At 41.8% G+C, this 22,902-nt stretch overlaps 1 protein-coding gene across 11 annotated transcripts in view; it reads left to right on the plus strand.

Moving 5' to 3' along the window:
- kcnab2a (potassium voltage-gated channel subfamily A regulatory beta subunit 2a) overlaps nt 1–22,902 on the plus strand; it is a 137,015-nt gene that overhangs the window by 87,467 nt on the left and 26,646 nt on the right. Inside the window, exon 1 of one of the 11 annotated variants that reach the window (XM_076986419.1) lies at nt 1,111–2,066. The exons of 9 other annotated variants lie outside the window; for them this stretch is intronic. In XM_076986419.1, the coding sequence (XP_076842534.1) occupies nt 1,858–2,066 (209 nt within the window). In that variant the 5' untranslated portion in view covers nt 1,111–1,857. Of the gene's footprint in view, nt 1–1,110; nt 2,067–22,902 lie in introns of those variants that run through there. One more of the 11 variants, XM_076986772.1, reaches the window with a different exon arrangement.

Genomic DNA, 22,902 nt, shown 5'->3' on the forward strand with positions numbered 1-22,902 from the left:
TGTGCGCATGCGTGTGCACAATCTGGCACCAAAGTCAGGATACCAAGAAGTGTTCTAATGTTTTTTTCACACCCTTTCTGATGACCCTACCACACACGGGCAAAGCAAATGACCAGAGACAGGCAAAGAAACTTTCTCCATGTTACGGCTTCATTGTGTTCACTGGGTTTTTAAAAACAGGGCTAGACATCTGAAACCCCGTTGGAATGTGTGTGAGGTGTGTGTCAGGTGGGAGAGGGGGCTCATGTCTGCTGGATTCTTTTGTTAGAAGAGCACTGCTCTGTTGACCTCTGCACACATGTGGTCTTCTGCTCTACATCACTTTTCATTATCTTCTAAATAGACTATTGGCAGTTCCTAGATAGATACACGTCATAATTTTATCACGGCAGGCTCCTGGTTCTTTAGCCAATCCCATACTCTCTCCAATTATCAAGAAACATCCTTTGACCTGCCAATGTTATTTTTAGCCTGGGCTTTCACGTGGGGAGGTGCTTTTCATTGCTGATCTAATTGGTTGTTGATATCTGCTTCCTGTCTTTGGCTATATCACACACTCTGGTAGTGCAGTAGTAATTGGCATTTTCACCACACAATTGAAATAAACAGCTGTCAATTATGGGCAAAAAATATTTAGCACATACAAAGGAAATAGGAGACTTGGCATAAATTGGATGTAGCTGTTTTGCTGTATAGTTCTATTGTCAGATTGGGAAAGGCCCGCTGGTAGGTGAACCCTTAACAATGTGGCATCAGTGCTGTGGTCCGTTCTTCCCTCCTCTAAATTTGACACACATTCAGTCAGACTTGATTGCATAATGTGCATTTTACCCATTTTTGCACCGCGTACACATTTTGAACGGTCCTCCTCTGAGCTGAGGTTGTGCAAGTGTGCGGTGCTCACTTGAGTGCACCACATCTTGCTTCCCCGTTTGTCCGTGAAAGGCAGTGTATCGAGGTGAGACCTCAGGATCCAAGCCCCCCCCCCCCCCTTTATTTATTTCTCTCACACTCGCTAACCCCCTCTACTCTCCACCATTTCAGCATACTTGCTCTGTCCCTCCCCCCTTTGGACATGGTCTGCCTCTTTGTGTCTTGCTCCTGGCGCGTTAGTATAAGTTTAATCCCTGCCAAGGACCGTCAGAGACACCTCTCTGTGTGACAGACGAATACAAACGCTCCTCCTGCTGTGTGTGGCTCGTCTTCTGTTCATCACAGGTGTGTTGGAACACGTCGTGTGCCGACCCCCCTTTGCAATAACCTGCTGTGCTGGGCTCGAAGTAGTTTCTTTCGTTAAATTTGCCAGTCGACTCAAACAGAAGGCTGCAGAGACGGCATCTGAGCTGCTGAAAAAGGGAGATTAGGAGAAAGAGCCCACCTCTCTGTGGACACTGCGCTGTGTAGGGCAGGTTTTTGCTGGAACTGCATGAGAGCATGTGTGGTGTGGGACTTGAGCAGGCAAAGCTGTAGTGTGGATCGGAACAGGAACCGAGCTCTGTGAGCTCTTGTTGGAAGATGCAACGAGGCGGCTAGAGACGGCAACGGCAGCAGCGCTGGAGACGGCTTCACGCACTACTCTGACCGAGACACGGAGCAGCGCTCTGTCACACACACACACACACATACACACACACACACCCTGCTGCTCCTGCCACTGCCTGTGTGTGCCCCCAGCCGTCTCCTTTCAGCTCACCCTGTGCTGAGACCGAGCACGAGCAGATCCAGCAGGAAAAAGGAACTTCAAACAAAGCTTTGCTCCTGGAGACGTGTCTTCTCTTGTTCCACTACTGCAGCAGGAGACAAGGCAGGGAGATACTCGGCTTCTTATCCGGATCATCCCGCGTCCCCCGGGCCAGGATGCAGGTGTCGTTTGTGTGCACAGACCACCGGTCCATGAGCCGCAGCACAGACGACCGGCTGAACCGGCAGAATGCCAACAGCCCAAACACGGGCACCCGGAGCAAATTCAGAGCAGTGGCCATGGTGGCGCGCAGCCTTGGGCAGCTGTCTGTGCAGAGCGTGCCCTCCTCCAGTGACCAGAGCATGAGGACAGGCATGAAGTATAGGTAGGACATTCACTGCAAGTAGGGCAGTAGCCCAGCTGAGTGTCACTGAGTGGTGGAATGCCTCCTAAGTAAGGACATTGAAAAAAAGTATGGCAATGTTGACAGGTTGGCAACAGGTTTTGTGTTTGTGTTTTGCACTTTGCACTAAAGATAGGTGATAAATTGATAGGCACAAAAATCTGTTTTTTGTATTGTTCATTTTTTGGGGGGGAGGGGGGTGGTTTGGTTGGGGGGGTTGTCTTAAAGAAAAAGCCTTTCAGAATAGTTATTTCCTGTTTTAAGAGCATTAGAGACAAATTGGATTTGCCCTGTTGCGAAGCATCTGGTTCCAGTACGCAGAGATGCCTTTTTACTTCTTTGTAGTTCGTTGTTTATTGAGAATAAGTTCAGCATGCTGAACATACTGATTTGATTAACTGTTCACTCTCTTCACCGGTCTCCAGCCTAAAACTAATGCAGCTTTGAGAGGGATGCTGACTCTTTAATCACCATTACCTAAATGTCCCCAGCAGTCAATATTAATAATCCTTCAGTGTCTCCATCACTGCCTCTCCCTGAATGCCCCAGACTTTGTCCCTCCATGGTTTCAGTTTCTTTTTGGGAGGAGGGGGGTGGGGGAGTTATGACTAATTAGATATTACTTTGAATCATGATCAGTTTTTCAATGCAGTGGCATGTGTGTATGACTGTGCATTTGACTGTGAGTGTAAGTACTAACACTCATGAGTTTGAGTTTTCAGTGCCACTTTTCATTATGCATTGCAGGTAAATGCTGCAAAAATAATATATGCCTATACCAGACAATAGAGCAATTATGTCTTATCGGAGAGGTTTTTACTGACAATTTTATTTCACTGGGGGTAGAAAATAAGCTCACATTTTTAGTGAGGGCTGTAAGCAATTCTATTTTTTGTTTTATATCAGTGACACCTGCTTCCTGTATGTTTTATTTTGTTTTTATTGGAAGTCACTGATCATTTTCCAGTGGTGACACTTTGACAGCAGGCCCTTCTGTTTCCTTTCTGGGTGCAAGTTATGACTCGATGCATCTTGCCCCTGCGTCAGACCCTCTTGGCATGAGGGGAACCTCTGTATTGACTGCAGGATTAGTGTCTGATCATCTGAGTTTCCATGCAGACAAGTGTGATCGTAGTTCTCAGCTGATCTGTCATGATGCTCAGAGGGACAAGAAGACAGTATGAATTCAGCTGTGGGCAACAGAACCCAGTGTGTCTCAGTGGGTCACTGAATTAGGACACATGCCCACACTCGTGCGCGCTCGTGCACACACATGCACTAGCACTGCTTTGGTGGTGTTCTCCAAATGCTTGTGTGTGTTTGTTAGGGCACATTTGTCTGGAAGGAGGAGCCCTGCCTGGTTGTGCTGCTGTCAGTGGGAAATACTTTGACTAGTCCTCTAATGTAAACTCTTTTCAGAGCTCTATAAACTAATTACAATTATCTAGTGTTTTGTGATCAGTCAATTACCATGCACATTTTTGTCTCTAAAAGATCACTAGCAATATTGACACAAGGTGAAGCTTTTGGTGAGGAATATTTTGCCTATGCATTCAAAACAGTATTTGAATATTCACATAGCATTTGAATAATAGCATAGTATTTCAAATGCAAGAGGCTAGCAAAGAAAATGATGGAAGCTAGCAAGCTAAATGCAACCATTTGGAACATTAGGTTGCTTAGCAACAGGATGGGCTGTCCTGTTGCCTTGATAAAGATAGTTGAGCTTAAGATGTGCTTCAAGTTTCCTAGAGGTAGTCTTATTGAAGAAGGGTATGGGTACTTATGAATCCCTATAATAATGTTAACGCATAAGATTTATAGAATACAAATTATCCATATAATTATCCATATATTGTTCTATATATGGCTATAAAAGCTGGATGAACCCTGTGCTCTTCTATAGTGCTTTTTAGTTTTAGGGCAAATAAAAACCTGTATAGCAATATTATTTTAAAGTTTCATGTAAAGCCATAGAAAACACACATATATATACACACACACACTACCGTTCAAAAGTTTGGGGTCACTTAGAAATGTTCTTATTTTTGAAAGAAAAGCAGTTTTTTTTCAATTTAGCTAACATTAAATGCATAAAAATACACTCTATACATTATTAATGTGGTAAATGACCATTCTACCTGTAAACATCTGGTTTTTAATGCAATATCTACATAGATGTATGGAGACCCATTTCCAACAACCATCACTCCAGTGTTCTAATGGTACATTGTGTTTGCTAACTCTGTAAGGAGGCTATTGGATATTTAGAAAACCCTTGTGCAAGTAGGTTAGCACAGCTGAGAACAGTTTTGCTGATTAGAGAAGCTATAAAACTGACCTTCCTTTGAGCTAGTTGAGAATCTGGAGCATTACAATTGTTGGTTCGATTAAACTCACAAAATGGCCAGAAAAAAACAACTTTCAATTGAAACTCGACAGTCTATTCTTGTTCTGAGAAATGAAGTCTATTCCATGCGAGACATTGCCAAGAAACTGAAGATTTCCTACAATGGTGTGTACTACTCCCTTCAGAGGAGAGCACAGACAGGCTCTAACCAGAGTAGAAGGAGAAGTGGAAGGCCCCGCTGCACAACTGAGCAAGAAGACAAGTACATTAGAGTCTCCAGTTTGAGAAATCGACACCTCACAGGTCCTCAACTGGCAGCTTCATTAAATAGTACCCGCAAAACGCCTGTGTCAATGTCTACAGTGAAGAGGCGACTCCGGGATGCTGGCCTTCAGGGCAGAGTGGCAAAGAAAAAGCCATATCTGGCTAATAAAAGAAAAAGATTAATATGGGCAAAAGAACACAAACATTGGACAGAGGAAGATTGGAAAAAAGTGTTATGGACAGATGAATCAAAGTTTGAGGTGTTTGGATCACACAGACGAACATTTGTGAGACGCAGAACAACTGAAAAGATGCTGGAAGAGTGCCTGACACCATCTGTCAAACATGGTGGAGGTAATGTGATGGTCTGGGGTTGCTTTGGTGCTGGTAAAGTGGGAGATTTGAACAAGGTAAAAGGGATTTTGAATAAGGAATCACTCCATTTTGCAACACCATGCCATACCCTGTGGACAGCGCTTGATTGGAGCCAATTTCATCCTGCAACAGGACAATGACCCAAAGCACACCTCCAAATTATGCACAAACTATTTAGAGAAGAAGCAGGCAGCTGGTGTTTTATCGGTAATGGAGTGGCCAGCGCAGTTACCAGATCTCAACCCCATTGAGCTGTTGTGGGAGCAGCTTGACCGTATGGTACGAAAAAAGTGCCCATCAACCCAATCAAACTTGTGGGAGCGGCTTCTGGAAGCATGGGGTGAAATTTCTCCAGATTACCTCAGCAAATTAACAGCTAGAATGCCAAAGGTCTGCAATGCTGTAATTGCTGCTAAGGGAGCATTCTTTGACGAAAGCAAAGTTTAAATTAGAAAATTATTTCAAATAAAAAAAAAAAAACATTATTTCTACCTTGTCAATGTCTGGACTATATATATTTCTATTCATTTCGCAACTCATTTGATAAATAAAAGTATGAGATTTCAGGGAAAACACAAAATTGTCTAGGTGACCCCAAACTTTTGAACGGTAGTGTGTGTATGTATGTATGTATGTATGTATATAACACACACACACACACACATGCAGCTTTCATTCAAATATTGTTAGTGTTTCAGTAAAAAAAAAAAAAAAAAAAAAAAAACAATAAATAGAGATCACCATGGAGAAATGCTGTAGTTCAAAGTCAAAGGAACTAAAAGAGAGATTCAGGAAGGTTTAACACAGATGGCGTAAAGCTTCAGGTTCACAAAGTAATCTGCAATGATGTGCTGTGTGTTTACAATATAATCATGTGCAAAGCATCACAAACCTTTTTGTCCAGCATTATCAAGAACAACATTAACAGTAGCAAATTACTCTTCGGTCTTTGACAAAATAACAAATAGGCAAACATAAATGGCCCTTGAATTAATATCAGCTGAAGGATGTAATGAGTTTACTAATGTTCTCAATATCAGTCAAGCTATTGGTGTGTCATTGTCCACCAATGTACCTGTGAGTTAGCCATCAGCATGTACAATTATCATCTAAATGTCCCTGTTTAGTGCTATTAACAATGAAAGTCTAATAACTCTCAAAGAATGTTTCACTCAGCAGCAGCTTACATTCGTCAACAGGTGTTTTACCCAACACTAAAACTGTAGAATGGGAAGCTGCATTAAGCTGGGAAGCTGTTTATAGGGATTTCAATTTCAATCAGTTTTGGCAGTACTGAGACTGCTTTAATCAAAGTAATTAATTATATTAATTTGAATACAAATTATGGTGTTACGACCCCACGATGTCATGGGTCTAGGTTTGGGGTGTGGGGCAGTAGTATGCCGGTGGTGGACAAGATGTAATAAAAGAACGCAGAAACCAGTTGGATGCGTTAAAAGAACTCTCTACTGCCGAGTGGTAATGAGGAAAAGAGCCTTTACGCAGCAAACACTGAACACACTGAACAGACACGTACATACAACCACACACGATTAACCATAAATCAACCAACCAAGGAAAGGAGCAGTAGTAGACGGCACCAAAGAAAAGAAACAAACAAAAACACACTACACTACGGTAACAAAGCAAAACTTACCCCTTACAGGAAAGAAAACATACCTACTGCTCTAACTAATCTCAAACAAAAATACACAAACGGTGCCTGCCTCTATACTGGTGTTTCTAACAAATGCAGGACTGCGTGAGTGCATATATGAGTGCGCACATGCTGCTATGCCCTCAATCCATGGTGGTGTTTGCTATACAACTCAGTTCATAACATTATGATAAAGATTATCACAACAACCGTAAAGGCAGACAAGCTCGTGTCGCCTCTCAGCGACTTCCAGCAAACACAGCAACCACACACATACATACACAACCATAAAGGCAGTAAAGCTCGTGTCGCCTCCCAGCGACTTCCAGCAAACACAGCAGGCAGATTATGAAGCCGAAGAACCGCCCCCTCATCCAAATCGCGGTCTCTGATTTGCCGACAGACTCCACTCCTGATGAGGCAATCCACCTGTTGAAAATTAACCAGACAAAAAAAAGAACAACCTCCCCAAAAACCACAGTACACGTAACATATGGGAATCTGTCATTTCTACTACTTCAGGGGTGCCCACACCTTTTCAGCTTGCGAGCTACTTATAAGATTACCAAGTATAGATGATCTACCTACAAGAAAAATGCAAAACAAATGTATTTCTTCTATATTATCATTACTTAAGTTATTATTATTATTACTATTTAATATTGTGTACTTTCTTTCCTTTTCCTTTTAGGATAAATAAGTATTTTATATATTTACATTTATATTTATAAAGTAATTAAAAGTATCGCTAATTGTAATAATAATAATAATAATCTTTATTTGTATAGCACCTTTCATACATACATGTAACTCAAAGTGCTTTACAGTATAAATAAAAGAAACATTAAAAGGAGATAAGACAAAAAGAAAATGTTAAAAGAAATGAAAGATAAAAATATTAAAATAACATAAAAAATAAAAAAGTAAAGTAAATAAGATAATAAAAAGTAAAGTAAATAAGATAATAAAAAGTAAAGTAAATAAGATAAAACTATTAAGATGGAGTTTCTTAACTAAAAGCGGATCTAAACCGGAATGTTTTGAGACTGCTCTTAAAACTATGCAGGGATGAAAGGCCTCTGAGCTCTTCAGGAAGAGAATTCCAGAGCTTTGGGCCATAGTGGCTAAAAGCACCCTCGCCAATCTTTAATCGGCTTTTAGGAATCACCAGTAGATTACTGTTTGAAGACCTGAGAGACCTGACTGGAACATATCTAACCATCATTTCACTGAGGTAAAGAGGGGCAAGACCATGAAGACATTTAAAAACCATGACTAGAACCTTAAAATCTACTCTAAAGCTGACAGGTAACCAGTGCAGTGAGTGGAGTGCAGGTGTAATATGATCTCTCTTTCTCCTGCGGGTCAGAACCCTTGCAGCCGCGTTCTGAACTCGCTGTAGGTGCGAAATAGAGCTCTTTGGAAGAGCAGATAGAACAGCGTTACAATAATCTAGCCTTGATGTGATAAATGCATGGACAAGTTTTTCACTGTCAGCAGGAGAGAGCATATCTCTGACCTTAGCGATGTTTCGAATATGAAAGTAAGCTGTCTTGCATGTAGTCATGATGTGTGATTTGAAGCTGAGCTCATTATCAAAGGTGACGCCCAGGTTCTTAACACATTGTCTGGCATTCAGATTCATTTGATTTAAATAAGTCTGGACATCATTCCTTTGTGAATCACTGCCAATAACAAGAACCTCTGTCTTCTGTTTATTTAACTGCAGAAAATTGTCAGACATCCATGTCTGTATATCATCTATGCAGTCAAACAGTGAGCAAATTGATTTTAGGGCTTTAGGTTCTAGCGAAATATAAAGTTGAGTGTCATCTGCATATTGATGATAACTAATACCATGTTTATTAATGATGTGTGGTAACGGAAGCATATATAGGTTGAATAGTAAAGGCCCAAGAATTGATCCTTGGGGGACGCCACAAGTTATTTTTGATCCTTGGGGGACGCCACAAGTTATTTTTTGACGTGTGGAGGAAGAGGTACCTAATGCTACATAGTAATCACGCCCAGTTAGGTACGATCTAAACCAGTCTAAGACTAAGCCACTAAGGCCTACCCAGCTCTGTAGTCGATCAAGAAGTATTTCATGATCAACGGTGTCAAAAGCGGCGCTTAAATCTAGCAGAAAAAGGACTGAGAGTTTGCCTGCATCCTTATTCAATCTCAAGTCATTTACTACCTTAACTAGGGCTGTTTCAGTGCTGTGGAGAGCTCTGAAACCAGATTGAAAAGTGTCATTTATTTGATTTACTTTGACATAGTCATTCAACTGGATTGACACTACTTTTTCAATTATTTTGCTAAGATAGGCAAAGGTTAGATATAGGTCGATAATTATTAAGAATTGTGGGATCAAGATTTCTGTTCTTTAATAGTGGTTTAACCATTGCAGTTTTAAGAATTTTAGTGAATTCACCCAATTGCAGAGACTGATTAACAATCGTTAGAACTTCATTTGCTAATGAGCTCAGAACCTGCTTGAAAAAGCATGTTGGTAAAGGGTCCAGTTCACAAGTAGAGGATTTTAGTGATGAGATCACATCAAGTAGTGTTACCATGTCAACTTCTTGGAAATAAGACATATTAAAGTTAGGCTGAGTAACTGATGTAAGGGTTGATGGTCTATTAGTGCTTGCTATGTTCTGCCTTATACTAATAATCTTGTCCCTAAAAAATATAGCAAACTCCTCACATTTTTCAACTGAAACAGTCTCAGGGAAGCCACAGGAGGTGGGGTTTACTAGCTGATCTATGCTTCTGAACAAGACAGCTGAGTTATTATTGGATGAATTGATTAAGGTAGAGAAATAGTTTTTCCTTGCTGATTTCACTTCACTGTTGTAATTCTGCAATGTTGTTTTATAAATATCAAAATCTACTTGCAATTTTGACTTTCGCCAACGTCTCTCAGCCTGCCTACAATCTTGCCTAAATTTTACAATAGATGGAGTGTTTCTCCAGGGCATCTTAATTTTACCAGAGATTATTTTAGTTACCTTTGGTGCCACAGCATCAATACAGTTCCTAACTCTGTGTGCGAATGTTTCAACTAGCTCATTCCCATTTTCTGAAAGGGGAGGGAGGGACTGTATCATGTCTGTGAAGGCCACGGCACTGCCAGCACTGAGATAACGCTTGGTTATTGTGCGCTTTTCACTGAGTGTTCTAGTAGATAATGACATATTGAAAAATACACTAAAATGGTCAGAGACTGCAACATCAGTAATTTCAGTATTATTAACCTCTATACGTTTAGAAATGATCAAATCTAAAATGTGGCCATGCTTATGAGTTGGGCCTGATGAAACACATGAAACTTTCTTGTCCCGGGCCCCAGCAAGACTGTCAACGGGCCTGGCTCCATTGCTATCAAGCCAAGTCTCTGTTAGAAAAAGAAAGTCCAGACTGTAATCTTCAATTAATTTAGCTATTATAAAAGACTTGTTTGTGAGTGAGCGGACGTTTAGTAAGGAGACTTTGAAGACTTGATGTGTTTGATCAGCATCGCTTACATCACTTGTGCATTTCACTGGGATCAAATTTTGTTTGTTACAATGTTTTGTAGCGAGAAACACTCGCAGTCTGCAATAAGTTGCTGGGTCAAATCCTCGGCCGTGGTTTCAGAGCGCCGCGTAGCTATGCCTCGATAGCTCGACAACTTTGATTGAAGAACAATCTCGGAACAAGGAATCAGCGGCTTCAACAAATGCTTCTTATCATCTCTCCGTCTTGGAAGGATGTCTTGTGTTTACCAATAATAATAATAATAATAATAATAATAATCTTTATTTGTATAGCACCTTTCATACATACATGCAACTCAAAGTGCTTTACAGTATAAATAAAAGAAACATAAAAAGGAGATAAGACAAAAATTAAAGATAAAAAGAAAACAAACAATAAAATAATTAAATAAAGTGACAAATTATAAAATAATAGACTAAAGTAGATAAGATTGAATGTAATAAGGAAAATAAGATTGAGTTTCTTAACTAAAAGCAGATCTAAACAGGAATGTTTTTAGACTGTTCTTGAAACTATTCAGGGATGAAATGCCTCTGAGCTCTTCAGGAAGAGAATTCCAGAGCTTTGGGCCATAGTGACTAAAAGCACCCTCGCCAATCTTTAATCGGCTTATGATGAAGTGACACCAGAAATGATGCTTGAACAGTCCGAAAATACCGCTCCACATTTCCCTTCTTTGGAATAGCAATGGCACACAATGGAGGCTAGCTACACAGCAAGCTAACAAGTTAGCGCGGCTTAACGCGCATGTGTAGGGTCAATCAATCAATCAAAGTTTATTTGTATAGCGCTTTTAACAACTCAAGTTGTCGCAAAGCAGCTTTACAGGGTTTACAAGGTTAACAATACTATGGGTCCAGAACCCTAATGAGCAAGCCAAAGGCGACAGTGGCGAGGAAAAACTCCCTATGATGGGGATTAGGAAGAAACCTCGGGAGAACCAAGACTCAAAAGGGAACCCATCCTCCATTGGGCGGCCCGTTAACACACAAATACACAAGTCACACATAATTCACACAATCAGACTAGGTAAAAGGTAGAATTGAAAGTTCTGGGTTTTGATATTGTCACTGTAAATGTCTGTTGATGAATGCCAGGCTTTCCGTGTCGGAGCAGTGATGCTGGTATTGTAGGCTCCGACTGCAGTGTTACTCCCCAGGTGAACCCCGGTATCAGCACATCCACCGGCAGCCAGACCATCCCCCAGGTGCCTGCAGGTGCCTGTATCCAATCGTCTTGTGTAGAGCCATGCAAGAAGATAGATAATACAGACTGAGTGGACATGAATTTAAACCACCGTTGATTTAAATGTACGTAGCTCACGTGCCAGTGATCAGCATGTGGCTCCGGCAGACTAATCTATAGCAGCATAACTAAAGGGAGAGGTTCAGAGGTGACCACAGGCATGAGGGCTCACTGAGACATTGCTTTCCAGTCAAGTCATAGTCACAAATAGAGTGATGCCAAGACACAGCTGGATGACAGCATCAACATCTCAGATCACCAGAAATCTCAACGTCTGGGGGCCCCCAAGCCCCTACACCTTACAAGGGGAATTTTAGCTGAAGGCTTGACTAAACAGGTGAGTCTTAAGTCTAGATTTAAAGATTGGAACTGTGTCAGAGTCTCGGATTGGAGCTGGAAGGCTATTCCATAATTGAGGGGCTTTAAAAGAGAAAGCTCTGCCTCCGGCTGTAGTTTTACTAATTTTTGGAACTACGAGAAATCCAGCATTTTGGGAGCGCAAAGGGCGAGATGGGTTGTAGTAATCAATGAGTTCACTCAGATATTGTGGGGCAAGACCATTTAACGCCTTATAGGTTAACAGGAGAACTTTAAATTCAATGCGATATTTAATCGGCAGCCAGTGTAGTGCGGCGAGAGTGGGACTAATATGATCGAATTTCCTAGCCTTGGTTAGGACTCTAGCTGCGGCATTTTGTACAAGTTGTAGCTTCTTTATGGACTGTTTAGAGCATCCAATTAGAAGACTATTACAGTAGTCCAATCTCGATGAGACAAAAGCATGAACTAGCTTCTCTGCATCAGCTAATGAAAGTAAGTGTCTCAGCTTGGCAATATTACGTAAATGGAAAAAGGCAGCCTTAGTGACATTGCATACATGTGTGTCAAATGAAAGATCAGAATCAATAGTGACACCTAAACTTTTTGCAGTAGATTTTGGTGTTACTGAAAAACCATCTAGGGTAAGGGGAATATCAGCCCAATTGCTTCTAACAGCTTTAGGCCCAAGAACCAGTACCTCAGTCTTGTCAGAATTTAGTTTAAGAAAATTAGACGCCATCCAGTTTTTAATATCCTGGACGCAGTTCTCAATCTTGAGAGTTGTGGTGGTATCATCTGGATTAGAAGATATATACAACTGAGTATCATCTGCGTAGCAATGGAAGCTAATACCATGCCTACGAATGATAGTGCCCAGTGGTAGCATATATAATGAGAATAATATGGGGCCCAGTACAGATCCTTGTGGGACACCATACTTTACTTTAGAATGCTCAGAGCATTCGTTATTTACTAGCACAAATTGGTAACGATCTGTCAGGTAGGACCTGAACCAGGAGAGTGCTTGACCTCTTATGCCAACGAGTGTCTCCAGTCTATTAAGTAGAATATTATGATCAATGGTGTCAAAAGCAGCACTGAGGTCTAGCAGTATGAGAAACGAAATGTGTCCTTTATCAGAGGATATTAACAGATCATTCAGTACTTTAGTTAGTGCTGTTTCAGTGCTGTGATGAGCTCTAAATCCAGACTGAAATAACTCTAAGACATGTTCTGTCTGTAAGAAGGAAGAGAGTTGTGAAGAAACTACTTTCTCTAAAATTTTGGATATGAATGACAGATTAGAAATTGGCCTATAGTTGGACAGTTCTTGGGGGTTAAGACCAGGTTTTTTAATTAGCGGCTTGATGACTGCAAGTTTAAATGAACTGGGAACGTAGCCCAGGCTCAGAGAATAATTTATTATAGTAAGCAACGGTTCTACATTGCTGTGCAGTAATTCTTTAAGTAGATGGGTTGGTACGGCATCTAGTATGCATGTGGAAGGTTTAGCAGATTTCACCAGTGAAATAAGCTCCTCACGACCAATTGGGGAGAAGGACTCTAACAGGGCATCAGAGCTGACCAGACAGCTGTCAAGGGTGTCAAAAGTTCAGACGTACGATTGGCTACCCTGTCAAAAGACAACTGTCAGTGCAGATGGATGACAGCCTGTCATTCACCTATTTTTGTCATTCATCCCCTACTTTTTAATGTCATGCGATCTACCCACACTTCCTTCGCGATCGACCAGTAGATCGCGATCAACGTATTGGGCACCTCTGTACTACTTGATCTCAGTGCAACCTTTGATCCTGTAACACCGTAACATTCATATATGTAGACATGGCTTGAGTAGTGGGTTGGAATCTCAGGAACAATCCTAACATTGTACAGTTCATGCCTGCAAGGGTTTTTTAATGGAAAATAAGGTTCCTGAAAGAGTACCTGTGTCTTTTGGTGTTGCCCAAAGTTTGATTCTTGGGCCACTCACATTTAATTTATACATGCTTCTGTTTGGCCAAATCACACAAGATTATGGCCTATCATGCCATAGCTACCATAGCCACTAGATGTGAAAGTGAACGTTTTGGTTGAGATATTATTTCAGTTCCTGTGGCATTGCACCTCAACTGTGGTACTTTAGTGGTATTTTTTACTTTTAAGCACAAATATAAAAATTTTGCAAGAAGGGGGCAAAAGACAAGGGGTTTGTTTCCCCAGCTGTTGATGAGGCAGCAGAATAATATTCGTTATGCATAAAGTAGGCGGCAGGGTGATGCGCTTGAAGAGCACAGGGACTGTTGTCTCTCTGTCTCGGCTGGTTGAATGTGCAGCGGCGACAGCAGGTACCTGTAGGGTTTAATAGTGCTGACTATTAACAGGCATGCTGATTAACATAAACCAAGTCGGGGAAGTAATCAGTAATCTGGAGATGATGTGCGTGATTTGTGAAGAATGTGTGTGTGCATGAGTGGGCGTGGCCCTGTTAGGCTGGGACCAGCGCACAGTGACGACGTGAAGCACTATGAATTGTAGTTATGTATGAAAGGTGGAATATAAATAAACTTGCCCTGCCTTGCCTGTGATAGAAAGGTGTAAGAACACAGTGCATATGTGCTGCATATGGTTGTGTGGCCACAGACCATTCAGAGTGGCCGTGCTGACTCGTCCACAACTGAAAGCACATACAATGAGCAAATGAATTTCAAAACTACACCATGGAACAATGAAAAAAGTTGGCACGATTTGATGCGTCACACTTTTTCTTTTACATCATATTAACAGCAGAGTATGTGTGTGTCGCTTCCCTGGGGAAGAAATGGCACCAGGATTCACTTTGGGAAGAAGGTAAGCCAGAGGAAACTGCATGATGCCTTTGGTAGCGTAATGCTGGGAAACCTTGGGTCTTAGCATTTCTGTACCCTGCAAAAGTTGCTCAGAACTGGTTTGAGGAACATGGCAAAAAAAGTTTAAGGTGTATAAGTTCACCATCTTTGAAGCTGATCAAGCAGTTTATGTACTGGAAAAAGAAGAATCTGATCCATGGAGCACACACCTTCAAATTTCAGTTCTTAAAGAATCTGCTGCTAATGTCTTGGTGCCAAGACATTTTCTGTCTTGTTGAGTCTGTGCCTTGATGGAACACCTGTTTGGGCAGCATGAGCGTACAGTTGTAGGTACAGTAGTTGTTGCGAGCTGGAAGAAGTGTAAGGTCCACTGTCCAAGATTGCTTTAAGCAATCTTCCCAGTGACTCCAGGCTATGTAAGGTAGTTGTTGCATGTTGGTGACACAGGTGATGTATCCTCATATCCACTGAGCTTTTCCTCAGAGAGAATTTCACCACTCAAATGATCTAGTATGTGTTCATTTGCATGTGCGTGAGAAAATATCACTCATCCTGCACACTTAAGCGCAAAGGCAATCCTGTCAGCTATTCGGCTTTGTTTAAGCGGGGGCTTTGCGTCAACACTCTTCTCATTGCATCACTCACCTTCCCTGGTGGCTTTTGCTTCAGTCACTTTAAATCAAAGCTGATGCAGCTTTCCAGGAGCACAGACATGAATTCAATTCGCCAGCAACCTGCACCTGTCAAATCAAGAAGACCTCTGCATGGGTGATGGAGACCACCATTACCGCAGTAGATCCTCAGGATGAAATGCTGCTATTGGAGATGAAGGCCAAAATGCAGTTATAGCTTAATATCACCCTCTTTCACTGTGAAATAGAGGCTGTTCAACAATCTGAATTAATGGGGCAAATGAAAAGGTTTTTGATTGTGGTCTGTCCTAGCTGAGCATGTTTGCTGTGGCCAAGCAGCTGAGGAACCGGTGCCAGTACAGCCTCTTGCACTGACATATTTTGTGCGTTTGAAGCTGGATGACGAGACTACCTGACAGGTTTGATGACGGAGTTTGACAGTGACCTTGTGTGGCTTTGCTTTTGAAGTTGTGGAAAGCCAGTCTGATTGATTGTGCATACAGTGTGCAAAGGATGATGCTACATTGCCCATGATCATCCACCTGCCACCCTTTCAGAGGACTGTTCTGAAGACCAAGTTTCAGTTTTAATCTGGTAGCTTCATCTATTTCATGGTACTTAGTGCAGGCACAGGACAGATGATCTATAAATTTGACTAGTATCATTCATGTTATTTTGCAGACATGGCTACATTCCTTTAAAATAATGCTACAGTTGGGAATGTTTATTAAATGACAATCTTAGTAGTTAATGAGTCAGACAGTTATCAAATAGGTCTATATCAAAATGTTGAAAGATGGCAGAGCACCACAAACGCATGGTTGAAATGAGAATGGTTTTCCATAATATCTGACCAGCATGGTGAACGCAAACTCACATAAATGCTTAATGTGGTTTAAGGGAGAGTGTGTACATGACCAGTGTTCTGCATGAAGATACTTTTTGTCCATCTACAGCACCTCCTGTGTGTTTGGGTTTGCAGAGCGCTGAAAGGAGAGAGGTGATAGTACACTAGAAGTGTTACTGAGTAGGCGTGCTGAGATTTTACAGTACTTGTGGTCCTCCCTATTACTGTTCTAGCTTTGATGCAGCCTCACTCCTACATGAAATAAGACTAGATGAATGTTTAAGAGCCAGTGTGGAAGGCAGTGAAGCTCGGTAGAATGGCACTGAAACTTTTCTGGCCACCTCATCTGCATTGCTACAATAGAGCTGTGCAGGACAGAAGGATTGTATGTTTGCATTAGCATGTGGGTGTGTGTTTGGGTGAGTGTGTTTGTGCTGGTTATGTGTGTGTTTTCTTGGATGAAAACAGCACATCTGTGTGTTGTATACTGTTCTGATCAGGTTTAATTAAAGCATGTGTTTGTGCAGTTTAGTTTTATTTACGGTCTCTCAAGCAGCACATCGGCTTTTGCTGAATGCTCTAGAAATAGATTAATTTAAGCCATATTCGGCCAGAAACAGATGCTAAGCTTCCATTCATCCCTTCACTAATTTGTGTTGCATTAAAGTGTACATGTATTAATAATGGCTGCTTTGCAAGCTATTTGTGTGCTTCTAGTTGGATTTATTATTTAATAGGCTGTTCAAACTTCTGCTCATTCTTCTTATCATTGTTGAATCATTAATGAATTACCTGATCTGCTGGAGCTGTTCATTCAATGGTAGTTTTGGATTCTGTGTCCGTGTTGTTAATAATCGGGAGGACCAGCTCTGTGTTAACAGGGCTGACCCAAGCCTTTTTGAATCCCTATGCAGAATTTCATTTGGGGCCCGATACCATCACCTCAGCACCCAATTTTTACGTAATTAATAGGGGGGGCCTGGTGGTGCAGGGGCCCTAAGTGGCTGTGTAATTCGATTATGCCTTAGGCCAGCTCTGGATGTTAATTTGGACCAATTTGTTGGTTGTAATATGAAATATTATAAAGGTGGCAAAATCGTTTTGCTATTTTTTGATGAATGATCACATCTTGGCCTTATATTTATAAAAAACTATAATTATGTCCCACACTGCATCATTGTAGGAGCAGCAGCAAGACATGGCATTTTGAGAGTATGCTTGGTTGTATGTGGACTGTTTAAGATTCTTTAGTGGTGAGTAGAGTCTGGCCCCTTCCTTTCTCCATCTGATCATAGATCAGTTTCTGCTTGCCCACCTCTTGCACCTTGGAAACTAGAAACCTGATATCCTTAACTTGTCATCTTTACATCAAAGTGCAGGATAAACTTGATAAACAACTTGCTTACTTTGCTGTTTTGAGTCGTAAATCTCACCTGTCCATGTCATGGTGTTCTGTGAGTTGCCATTTTGCTGGTTTAATCTTTAATTGATTACTTTCAGGTAGCTGATATCTGCACCAAAATTTTTTCCATAATAGATCCTCACCCTACTTGTGTGCATACGTGAGATACCAGGAGGCTGCAAAAGGCTAACCCTTTACAATGTTAATTTATTTTAATTTAAATCTAGGGGCTCCCAAATGGCCCAGCTTTTCTAAGGTTCTGTCAGCAGATTGCATGTTCGAATTTCAACAATGCCACAGCCACGCAGGCATAATTGGATAGCTTCTCAAAAAAGATGTGGTACTGACTCTGCGTGTGTCACGAGGAAGCCTCATGTCAGATGCCCTGTACTCAGAGGAGGCCTAATATAGGTGAAATAGCCAGTGATTAATTTAGAAGAATATCTGGTTGGAAGAAAATGGGCTTAATCATTGCAAAATTCTGATTGGTGATTTAACTGAGCGATTCTTAACAGTTAACAATCTTTGGAGTGGCTTATAGCCTCCATTTATTCAGAACACATGTGGGGGCTAAAGAGATTAGAGTGGGGGTGAGGCAGAAGACATAGGCTTGAAATGGAGCCCCCTTTTGAGCACAAATGAAGGTCACCTCAGGTCATGCCTGCTGTGGTCTGGAGAGGGAGTAGGTGGATGACTAGTCCTGAGTTGATATTACATAAACACACATTTTGGTGCACAAATGCACATGATGTAGCACTCAGGCATCACATAGTGCGTATGAGTTTAGCACTGTGGGGGAAAAGTGAACTCTTTAGTGCAGCTTCTTCTCAAGTCCACAAAACTGCTTACAGTCTCCAGTTTTGGGGAATATAAATTTTTTTAATCCATCAGTCATATCAGTCATTGTTATTTTCTACCAAATCAAATTGCAGTGGCTTGATGAGGCTGAATTACTGCTATTAGCCCCACCATTATCACGTTCTTCAGAACGAATTAGACTTTACAGAAAGCAAATATGAGTGTAATTCAGATTTCACAGTGAAATACTCAACAGTTGAAACTTCTGAAAACATCCAGAAGAGACTCCTTTTGCCCCACCATATATGACCATTATCATCCTCGCAACCTGAACCCAGTACCCTCACTGACAGTCTTGGATCTTTAGGCTGCCAACCATAGACCTTCAGCACTGTGGCATCACTTCAGCACTGTGGCATCACTTCCACTTCAGCACTGTGGTATCACACTCTTCACTCATGAACAGAGAAGCCAGCTCAAGCTCAGCTAGCCCCTGTTGGCACAGCTAGGCCTCACAGAAATGAGATTCTGGCACACAACTCCTGAGGACTCTATTGTTCACCCATCTGACTGTGGATTGGTCAGCATAGGCAACCTTTAAATTACTGAAGCTATCATCTTGAAGTGTGAGAAAATTATTCTGTGACGAAGCTCCAGGTCCAAAACCAGTGATTCATAAAGAATAGCTCTACTCAGCCAGCTCTCATATCAGCTCTCATATCTTCTTATTGCCCTAGATTCTGTCATGCGGCCAGAGTAGATCTCCTCATACCCACTTCATCATTATTTTAGATAAACCACTGACTGACCTTTTGGCTTGTCACCTGTCTTCCCAGTGACATCTGGTGAACCCAGTCTCCCACGATGCACCTCTGCATCATGCAGCATTTAGCACTGCCGTGAAATTTTCAGTGGGACACGGTGCTAACGAGAAGGCTACAGTCACAGGATCACAGTCAGCCCCAAATGCACACGATATTATTTTGCTGTTGTTTCAGTTCTACCAGCTGAGGGGCTGCTGGTGTATTTGGGATGTCTTCACGTAAACCTTAATGACACAGCTGCGCATCATCTTCAGTGTAAACAGGGTCTGAGCTCTCTGCTTCATTTTGGTGTAATCTGAAACAATCACAACAACAAATCTTTTGACATACCAAAATTAGAACCATAAAAATAACTCTACATCTTAGCCTGATTCTGTGCACGTACTTTTGACAGAGGAGACCAAACTTAACTTAATCTTCACGCTTCTCAATGACCAATGTTTTCCAGTTGTAGCAGAATCTTGATTGAATTGTAGATAACCTTGCAGTTTATCTGAAGCGTGAAGTTGAGTTTCCCTTTGGATGCTTGAAGCAGCGTGTGCAAGTGGAACAAAAATGAAAATGACCAAAACAAAGAAGGCTTCCCGCAGTTGAACTCTTTGTTTGTTAATCAAAGCCTTTGGTGTGGGCACAAATAATCACAGTGGTCCTTGCTTGCAAAAATAAATCACTCAACAGCTAACAGTAAACCATAAAACATGATACTGTTTTCTGTGCAAAAACAAATAAATACTTTCAAGTGCCTAAAACATGGGCCTCCGCCTGCCTCTCTACAGATGCTTTTCCCAGATAGAGCAGATAGAACTTTGTAAGCAGATTGTTGGCTTGAAATTTTATCCACAACTGACCTGCAACAACAAGTCACTGCCATCAGTTTAGTCATTGTAGGAAGATCCCCCCCCAATTTAATAGACAGTCATTCTAATTAACATGAACTAGCAAGTAACGTTGACCATCTCTCTCACCCCTTCCCTGTGCTATATTTAAGCTGATAAGTCATATCTTTCTTCGTGGAAGAATGCAGCATGTTAGATAAATGATGAGCAGTCATTAACTTAACTAGCCTGTCAGATTCCCCAGTGGCGCATATATATATATATTATATAATAAAATTTTATTTAAAGCGCCTTTCATAACACCCAAGGACACTGTACAGATAAAATGGGAGAAAGGTCAGGAACAGCAGTGAATAATATAAAACAATTAAGAAATATTAAAAGCAGTCCGAAACAGGAGTGTTTTCAGTTCAGATTTGAAAGTCTTATATTTTTTTGAGCAGTGTATATATAAATAAAGGGAACACTCAAATAACACATCCTAGATCTGAATGAATGAAATATTCTCATTGAATACTTTGTTCTGTACAAAGTTGAATGTGCTGACAACAAAATCACACAAAAATCATCAATGGAAATCAAATTTATTAACCAATGGAAGCCTGGATTTGGAGCCACACACAAAATTAAAGTGGAAAAACACACTACAGGCTGATCCAACTTTGATGTAATGTCCTTAAAACAAGTCAAAATGAAGCTCAGTATTGTGTGTGGCCTCCACGTGCCTGTATGACCTCCCTACAATGCCTGGGCATGCTCCTGATGAGGTGGCGGATGGTCTCCTGAGGGATCTCCTCCCAGACCTGGACTAAAGCATCCACCAACTCCTGGACAGTCTGTGGTGCAAGTTGACGTTGGTGGATGGAGCGAGACATGATGTCCGGGGCAGTCATGGCCGGGCGGTTAGGGAACTGGTCTTGTGACCGGAGGGTTGCAGGTTCGATTCCCAGACCTGAGGCCATGACTGAGGTGCTCCTGAGCAAAGCCCTAACCCTCAATTGCTCACTTGTATATAAAAAATGAAATAAAAATGTAAGTCGCTCTGGATAAGGGGGTCTGCCAAATGCCATAAATGTAAATGTAAATGTAATGTCCCAGATGTGCTCAATCGGATTCAGGTCTGGGGAACGGGCGGGCCAGTCCATAGCTTCAGTGCCTTCATCTTGCAGGAGCTGCTGACACACTCCAGCCACATGAGGTCTAGCATTGTCCTGCATTAGGAGGAACCACACCAGCATATGGTCTCACAAGGGGTCTGAGGATCTCATCTCGGTACCTAATGGCAGTCAGGCTACCTCTGGTGAGCACATGGAGGGCTGTGCGACCCTCCAAAGAAATGCCACCCCACACCATTACTGACCCACTGCCAAACCGGTCATGCTGAAGGATGTTGCAGGCAGCAGATCGCTCTCCATGGTGTCTCCAGACTCTGTCACGTCTGTTACGTGCTTAGTGTGAACCTGCTTTCATCTGTGAAAAGCACAAGGCGCCAGTGGCGAATTTGCCAATCCTGGTGTTCTCTGGCAAATGCCAAGCGTCCTGCACGGTGTTGGACTGTGAGCAGAACCCCCATCTGTGGACGTCAGGCCCTCATACCATCCTCATGGAGTTGGTTTCTAACAGTTTGTGCAGACACATGCACATTTGTGGCCTGCTGGAGGTCATTTTGCAGGGCTCTGGCAGTGCTCCTCCTGTTCCTTCTTGCACAAAGGCAGAGGTAGCGGTCCTGCTGCTGGGTTGTTGCCCTCCTACGGCCTCCTCCACGTCTCCTGGTGTACTGGCCTGTCTCCTGGTAGCACCTCCAGCCTCTGGACACTACGCTGACTGACACAGCAAATCTTCTTGCCACAGCTCGCATTGATGTGCCATCCTGGATGAGCTGCACTACCTGAGCCACTTGTGTGGGTTGTAGAGTCTGTCTCATGCTACCACGAGTGTGAAAGCACCAACCAACAAAAGTGACCAAAACATCAGCCAGAAAGCATAGGTACTGAAGTGGTCTGTGGTCCCCACCTGCAGAACCACTTCTTTATAGGGGGGGTCTTGCTAATTGCCTCTCATTTCTACCTGTTGTCTATTCCATTTCCGCAGGTAAAATTGATTCACAATCAGTGTTGCTTCCTAACTGAACAGGTTGGTTTCACAGAAGTGTGGTTGACTTGGAGTTATATTGTGTTGTTTAAGTGTTCCCTTTATTTTTTTGAGCAGTGTATATATAAAATACACACACACACACACACACACTTTTTGTAAAGAATGCCTTCAAATTTTATTGCAGATCAGAATGGGTTTCGTGTGCCGTAACCCACTGCAATTGGTTTAACCTGCATCCTTTCACTACCTGGACTACCATGTATTTGTAATATTTCCTGCACACCCCCACAAAAGCTATTGCACCAGCCTACACATTCTCTCTCCACATATTCTCTCTGTTACTCTTTCATGGACACATGCGTACCTGGAAGTTTATATGTGTACATTTGTGTGAGAGATTACTTATTTATGTATTATTACATTTGTGTGTGTTGGTGAAGGCGGCGAGTGGGATTTTTATATATATATATATATATACACACACACACACACACACACACACACACACACACGCACACATATATATATATATATATATACACATATATAATTGTGTGTGTGTGTGTGTGTGTGTGTGTGTGTGTGTGTGTGTGTGTGTGTGCATGCACATGCTTGACTCCTACTCCTACTTACGGCAACAATCCCCTAAACCCCAACATACATCTTGAATAATAGAACACACAAAAGAACATGGTGAATAATAGAACATACACAAAAGCAGTTTAAGATGTCTTATTTCTTTGAGCAGTTTAAGATGTCTTATTTGTTCTCAGTTGCT

This window comes from Brachyhypopomus gauderio, chromosome 1 (genome assembly GCF_052324685.1).
Source record: "Brachyhypopomus gauderio isolate BG-103 chromosome 1, BGAUD_0.2, whole genome shotgun sequence".
Lineage (NCBI taxonomy): Eukaryota > Metazoa > Chordata > Actinopteri > Gymnotiformes > Hypopomidae > Brachyhypopomus > Brachyhypopomus gauderio.